We start from the raw sequence: 7,474 nt of genomic DNA, 5'->3' as shown, positions 1-7,474 counted from the left end.
AGCTGTGTCCTGAGGCTGGGGAGGAGCAGCTTTCATCTGGTCCAGCTTCTGTAGGCAGGGCCAGGCCAAGGGAGAGGATGCTGCAGAGCCTTTGCTCAGCTATGTTCAGTTCTTGCAGCTTTGCTCCCCACTTTTTGGCTCGATCCATTTCCGCGGAGCAGAAGGGGCCAGAGCAGCCGCCCAGGACAACGAGAGGCCTGCATGCTGGCAGAAGGTGCTCCATATGGTCCCTCTCCCTGTGACACTGTACCTCGTTCTGGAGGAGCTGCTGCAGGAGGGGAGAAGGCATCAGCTGCTGTGGTGTGCTGCGCTTGGTCTCGACTGAGGGATAAACCATGGAGTTCACAAGTGCCGGCCAGGGGCCTGGAGCTTGTAGTATGAGCCCCTGGGCCTGGGGCAGAGACCCCTCCACCCAAGCCAGGCCCTTGAATGCTTCCCATCAGCTGCTGCCCACTTACTGCATTAGTCTCTCCCCCTAGTATGCAGGAAATGCAACCCCGAGATGTCCTGGAGCCATGCCCCCCTCTCTGCCCTATTGTGCTTTCCTACCCTGGAGGGCGGAGGCCAGCGGTGGCTTCTCTGCTTTCCCCAGGGCTTGGTGTGATACTCAGGGAGGGGGCATAAGGGAACCTATCACGGGGCTCAGAGGCAGCTGTTCTTCCCTCTAAGGGTCTGTCTGCATGGGGAGTGGATAGGGGGCCAAGTCCGTAGACCAGGAACCGTGGTACGTGCTTGGTGTCGAGAGCACCAGTTAGCAGGGCTTTGCAGGCAGCAAATTCAAATGCCCGGAGAAGTCTCTGGGGAGGATGCTCCGAGCTCCCCTTGGCTCCCAGCAGGAAATGCCATGGGTCCAACCAGCTTCCCCTCTGGCCTGTCTCTGTGCGCTCTGGGTTAAGGCTACCTGTGAATCGGGCACGGCTGATGTGTCGCCTCCGACGAGGCAGAAATGTCCTGTGGAAGGGCAGAAAACGGAGGATGGAGCTGTCAGTGGCACAGGCACAGCCTTTGCAAGCCCGGCACATCTGCTGTTCCTGCAGATGTAGGGTACGGAGGGCCTGGCTGCAAGTTTCTCTGGCTACCTGATGGTTGCTAGTGGAGGCAGTCTCTCTGTCCTTGGGTCTCAATGGCTGTACTGGGGTCTTTACCCCCTGCCAGGCACCTAGACCCTGTGACTTTACTGGTAGGGACCCAGGGTCTTGGTTGTAGCAGGGCTGGGATTTGGGGCTGCCAAAGCCCTCCCAAGCTGGCTATGCTGGGCAGCTCCTGCAGCTCTGGGAAGTGTCTGGGAAGGAAGAGACCACAGAGCCCTCCTGTAAGAGTTCTGCTTGCCTTCCTCCCCTCACTTCTGTTTCCTCTAAAGCTCAGAGTCCTTTTAACGATCTATTCCGCGCGCTTTCCGTAGCAAGGAGCGGTGGCAGCAGCTACAGCCACGAAGCCCTGTCAGGCTGCGCTCCATAAATTTTGGTCGGTCTGTGTGTTTGTCCTAGGCGCAGCTCAATAAATCTCCCTACTGGAGCAAGGGGCTCATAGCTGCGCAGAGGCCGGGGGGAGGATGGGGCTATCAACAAGGCGCTTAATAACCCGTGGTCTTAGAATAACAGCATCACCCAGCGTGACAGGCTGTTTCCCACTAATGTATCCCAGGTCTGGTCCAAAGCTCACAGAGTCTTTGGAGGACTCCAGCTCCATGCTTAGTGATTATGCGGTACATTTGTTAAAGCATTGACTCTATCAGGGTGCCCTAAGATCCTATTAAGGGTGTTGTGCTGCAAGTATACTGTATATATTAGCACCATGAGGTGTGCAAATACCTACTGGATTCTCAACATCCATCCAGAGATTTCAAAGAGGACTCTGATGTTAAAGCCAGTCTGCCCATTGCCACCTTTCTAAGTTCTTTGCAACAGAATTGCTGCTCAAGTATTTTTGTTAGCAGAAAACAAGGGGAAGCAGAGCTGGCATTTTTCGAGGAGGGTCTTCAGTCTGAGGAGGTTGAGAGTGACCACGGCTGGGGCTGGTCCTGCTTTGAGCAGGGGGTTGGACTCGGTGCCCCCCTGAGGTCCCTTCCAGCCTTCATTTTCTGTGACTCTAGTAAAGGAATAAAGGGCGTGATCCTGTAGACTACATGTAGGCAAAATCCCTATTGAAACAAATGGGCCAAATTCTGCTTGGCTTCACCACTGCAAATCCAGGGGAAAGCTTGGCAGCATGACTGATTGCAGATTTTAACCTGCTGTAGCCCACTTCGGGATCTAGCCTGGGAATATGCTGCTTGAGACCCCATGCCTGCCGGTGCAGAACTGGAGGGCCACCGCATCAGGACCCTCCTGCTTGACATCATATTCATGCTCCTGAATGAAAGCATCTCACAGCTAGGCACATATTAACTGTGGGGTCACAGTGTAAATTGTACCTTCTGGGGGCCCCTCTGAAATATTGCACAGCTAATGCTGGACAGCTCTGTTCACCTGAATGAATCCAGCCTTTTCAGAAATATAAGCTGTGAGTTAACTAGAGAAAGAAAGACAGGCTGCAAAATGCCACATGGAATAATTATTTGGGTGGGAGGGATTTTTTTTTTTTACATCTTTCAACTATTTAGGACAAAAAAAAAGTTACACTGCTCGACGTTTCCGTCAGTTACATAAATAATTTTTTTTATAAATATCTCTTTATAAACAATATATAAATAGCTTTACAACATAAATACATTTATGCAGGACATGAATTTACAAACAGCAACGGTATACAGCTGGCTTCATCAGTCTCTCGGGGAAAGCCCCGGCCCCGCGGTCCTGGGGAGCACTTTTGTTATATATCGGATATATGAGAGAGAGAGAAGTTTTTTTCTTTTTTAATCATAAGAAATAACATCAATCAAAACAGCTGGTGCCACGGCTCCTCGTACCGCAAATCCAAATGCAGCCGGGTCTTCTGTGCAGTCCTGGGGTTCCCTGTTCCTCTGGGCGGTGGTCAGGAGACAGCCACATGGGGCCGGGGAGAATTGTGATGCCAGTCCAAAGCCCTAGGACAAACCAGAGGAGGAAAGAGCCCGTGAGCATTTCCCCCGCTGTCCATCCCCTCTGGAACAGTCCCGAGAGAGGCAGACCAATGGCAGTGCTGATCTGGGAGTTGAACCTGCTCAGGGAGAGGGGCCCATCCATCCGCTGGGAGACCTTCAGGGGCTCCATCTGAACTGCTGGTGCTGCCCTAAAGCTGCATGAAGCCCCACAGAGCAGAGCTGTTTGGGTTTTTCCTGACTTTTCTGGCACTTCCCACCTGCCTAAAGCCTTACAGACCCTGATGGGCTGCACCCACAGCCAACCCCTGGAGAAGGAGGAGGGAAATGAGTCCAGGAGCAGGGATCGGTCTGCCTGGCAGCTTGTGAAGCGGGTAAGTCATCAGAGGATGCACGAGGGGGTTGTGCTCTGGGCTGGGTATTAATTCACGGAGGGGGGTCCCGAGTTGTGAGGGATGTGTGCCTGTTGGGGTCTGGCTGCCTGGAAATGCTGAGGGCGCTCCCTCGGAGGGACACCAGCAAAAGGTCCCTCTGTGCAGATCGAGCCCAGAAGCCTGGTGCTGCTGCCAACTTGCCTGTGTCCCCCATCTGGCCCCTGTGAAATGCCAGCTGAGTATTAGCACGGGCTCCAGCCTGGCCTGACCTGAATCTCTAATCCATCTGCCTTGTTTTGCCAGACTGCCCAGGTGTAAATCAGCCAAACTCAGCTGGCTTCAGCAAAGCCAGGCCAGTTTACCCCGGGGCAGGAGCTGGCCCTCTCTGTGCCCAGCTCAGTCACTGCAGGGCACGGACTGGCCCTCTTGTGCTGACCCGTAAAGTACCCGCCTGCCATCGGGACTGTGGGACTAGACGGGCCCTTGGCTCAGCTGGCACTGAGGAGCCAACTCGTCATTCCTTGCTTGGAGCATAGGAGCCACAGCGGTTACTGACCCTTTGGTGCACAGCACATAGCTGTGCACAGGCTGCTAGGATGTTTACAGGGCCCCCACACAGTGACTCGCCCCAGCCCAAATGGGATTCAGGGCCTGGGGAAGGGGCTTCCTGGTACAGAAATGAATGGACTGGTCCTGTGCCCGAGATCCATCCTGCCCACTGTTTGCCAAGCTCCTTAAGCACGAGTTGGAGCTGTGCCACGTGCTCCAGCAGAGGGACCTGGCTTCTGCTGGACACCTCTGATGGGGCAGCTACGCTCGGACACTGCCCTGTTTAGTTCCCAAGGAGTCCCGGAGGGTCTGGCTTAAATGGGAAATAAGCCGCTGGAAATCTGCACCAAACTGGGCTGTTTTACAGGTGTGATCAAGCACATGGGCAGGGAGGCAGCCATAGGGCTTTATGGTGGGGTGGAGGCAGCATCAAGCCTCCACACCATCTCCCGATTCCTTGGGCTTACTGCAGAGAGGGCCAGCAAACTACCAGGCTGGACTTAATCAATTCAGCTTGCCTACTAATTAACAGGCTAATTAGAACCACTCGCCAGGCAGCGCCTCTCCCTAGGAATCTCTATGTGCTGTGCTGTCACTGCAGCCCCTGCCGCGAGTATCCTACGGCTGAAGAGCCCAATATCCCAGTAAGGCCCTAATGCATCACTCCAGTTGGGGCAGGGACTGTGCTCCACCTGTGCTCTGCCCCCAGGACACAAGTGTGGGGAGCATATATGCTCTTCCAAGCTTTGGCCAAAGCTTTAAAGTAGTGGCAGTGCTAATTATAATGACCCCAAGCGTACAGCTGCTGGCCAAGGCTGGGGGGAGGTGGCCAGAGCCACTGATGGGGACCCAGGCCCCTTGATTTATGCCCATATCGCTCAGCCCTGTATGAAATAGATGGTTTAGGAGCATGCTGTGGCTGAAGGGGCTGTCACAGTGGACAGCAGAATTGGGGACCTCAGGTAGGGCAGGCAGCCTGGGAGACCTGATGCCGATAGCGGGCTCGGGGACGGTCCTGGGCACAGGCTTTGGGGTGGGCCATGTACTGGAGGACACTGCACTGACAGCCAAGAAAAGGCTGGCACAGCCTCCAGCCCAGGCCTTGTCCCTGGATGCTCTTCCCCACTTAACACCAGGGATCTGGGTGGCTCCTGCTCTGCTGGACCGGCAGCCCCAGCAGAGGAGGGAGCTCCCCTGCACAGCTGGGGTCTCAGTGGTCCTGGGAGCGATGTGCCCTCACCTTGTCCTCACTCTGCTCACAACCAGGGCAGCCAGCGACGTGCGCCCCTGCGCTGCGGAGGTCAGTGGATCCCGGAGAGAGGAGCTGTCCGCCCAAAGGGATGCAGCCAGCCAGGGGGTGAGTGGGACCACGCAGCCCTGTGCCGCAGCCCAGCTGGGCTGCAAGCCCCGAGCTCCCCAGCTCCCTGGTGAAGGTGCTGGCTGCTGGGGGGGGTTGTGGCCGAGTGGGGAAGGCAGGGGGTTTCTAGTTTTCCACCTAACTTTTCTACTGTTTTGGCCTCTGCTGGGAAGCGCCCCGATGAGGCCTTATGGGGACCCCGGCTGCGGGGACCAGCCCAGGCGCTGCGGCAACCCCTCCGTAGCCCCCGGGGGGATGCTGCATGTATCCGATGCTGCTGGCTGGGCCATCCCGGGGAAAGGGGAAAGGCTTTGGTCCACTTCAAGCCGTTAGGGTGAGGGTGTGGGGGGGTCTTTATGGCAGGCGCCCTGCACCGTGCCTGGGTGCTGCACCCGTCCTCTGCTCCTCGCGGCTCTGCTTCTGCGCCCTGCCCCATCTCCTGCTCTGGTGCCTGGCCCCTGCCCCGTGCTCCCCAGCTGAGGGCCTGGTCCGCTTGGTGCCCGCGGGCCCGGGCGGGGTCTGCTCCGCTTTGCTCCCCGCCCCGCGCTCCGCTCCCGGCCGCGCGCCCGCACTCACCGCGTCTAGCAGCCCAGGCCGCTGAGGGAGCCGATGCGGTCCAGCTTGAGGCCGAAGCAGCCCCGGGCCAGCCCCTTCTTGCTGACGCCCTTGAGCCGGCGGCCCGGGCCGGGCGCCTCGTGCAGCAGCCGCGCCCAGCCCCGCGCCCGCTCCCGCTCCCGCTCCCGCTCCTTCGGGCCGGCCTCCCGCAGCGGCCGCGAGCCCCGCGCCCGGGCGCCGCCGCCCGCCGCCTCCAGCGCCGCCGCCTCCGCCGCCCGCAGCGCGCCGCGCCCGGCCTGCGGGAGCGAGACGTGTCAGCGCCCGGCCCGGCCCGTGCGGTGCAAGGTCCCGGCCCCGAGCCCCGTGCGGTGCGAGGTCCCGGCCCCGGCCCCGGCCCCCGTGCGGTGCGAGGTCCCGGCCCCGGCCCCGGCCCCCGTGCGGTGCGAGGTCCCGGCCCCGGCCCCGGCCCCCGTGCGGTGCGAGGTCCCGGCCCCGAGCCCCGTGCGGTGCGAGGTCCCGGCCCCAGCCCCGGCCCCCGTGCGGTGCGAGGTCCCGGCCCCGGCCCCGGCCCCGGCCCCGGCCCCCGTGCGGTGCGAGGTCCCGGCCCCGAGCCCCGTGCGGTGCAAGGTCCCGGCCCCGAGCCCCGTGCGGTGCGAGGTCCCGGCCCCAGCCCCGGCCCCCGTGCGGTGCGAGGTCCCGGCCCCGGCCCCGGCCCCGGCCCCCGTGCGGTGCGAGGTCCCGGCCCCGAGCCCCGTGCGGTGCGAGGTCCCGGCCCCGAGCCCCGTGCGGTGCGAGGTCCCGGCCCCAGCCCCGGCCCCCGTGCGGTGCGAGGTCCCGGCCCCGGCCCCGGCCCCGGCCCCGGCCCCCGTGCGGTGCGAGGTCCCGGCCCCGAGCCCCGTGCGGTGCAAGGTCCCGGCCCCAGCCCCGGCCCCCGTGCGGTGCGAGGTCCCGGCCCCGGCCCCGGCCCCGGCCCCCGTGCGGTGCGAGGTCCCGGCCCCGAGCCCCGTGCGGTGCGAGGTCCCGGCCCCGAGCCCCGTGCGGTGCGAGGTCCCGGCCCCGAGCCCCGGCCCCCGTGCGGTGCGAGGTCCCGAGCCCCCGTGCGGTGCGAGGCGCCGGCCCGCCGCTCCCGCGTGTGGTGGCCGGCCCGCGCTCAGCACCCGCGGGCTGGAGAGCGGCCGGAGCTCGGCCCGCCGGGCCCTACCTGGCGCGGGGGCTGCGGCGCGGGCTGGGCCAGCAGCGCCAGCAGGAGCCCGCCCGCCAGCACGGGCCAGAGCCGCATGCCGCCGCCGGGATCGGGATCGGGATCGGGGCCCGAGCCGAGGCGAGGCGAGCGGAGCCGCCTGCTGCCAGCGCCGAGCTGCCGGCCCTGGGCTGCGGCGCCGCTTTATAGCCCGACCTGCGCCGCTGTCACCGCCCCCGCCGGCCCGGCCCCGGCCCCCGCCCCCGCCCCCGCCTCCCGCGCCCGGTGGGGGTCCCCGCCGCCCCCCGCGGCCCCAGGGCCCCGAGCCCGGCGTGGCTGCCTGGACGCGGCTGCCCCAGAGCCGCCGGGGGCAGGGGGAGCTGCAGCCCAGGCTGGAGGATGCTGCCGGGGAGGGGGGGGGGGGAAGGGGGCAGGGAGCC

At 62.6% G+C, this 7,474-nt stretch overlaps 1 protein-coding gene across 1 annotated transcript; it reads right to left on the bottom strand.

Moving 5' to 3' along the window:
* Nucleotides 1–2,884: 2,884 nt before the first annotated feature.
* On the bottom strand, nucleotides 2,885–7,198 carry NPPC (natriuretic peptide C). Its single transcript, XM_090051785.1, has 3 exons — nucleotides 7,056–7,198; nucleotides 5,876–6,150; nucleotides 2,885–3,025 (listed from the first exon to the last, which is right to left on the bottom strand). The coding sequence occupies exons 1-2, from the start codon at nucleotides 7,131–7,133 to the stop codon at nucleotides 5,881–5,883; spliced, it is 348 nt and encodes a 115-aa protein (XP_089907911.1). The 5' UTR covers nucleotides 7,134–7,198; the 3' UTR covers nucleotides 2,885–3,025; nucleotides 5,876–5,880.
* Nucleotides 7,199–7,474: the final 276 nt, after the last annotated feature.

This window comes from Crocodylus siamensis, chromosome 6 (assembly GCF_052110815.1).
Source record: "Crocodylus siamensis isolate JL-2025a chromosome 6, ASM5211081v1, whole genome shotgun sequence".
Lineage (NCBI taxonomy): Eukaryota > Metazoa > Chordata > Crocodylia > Crocodylidae > Crocodylus > Crocodylus siamensis.
Note: the sequence above shows the minus strand (reverse complement) of the source record. Positions and strands in the feature narration are given on the sequence as shown.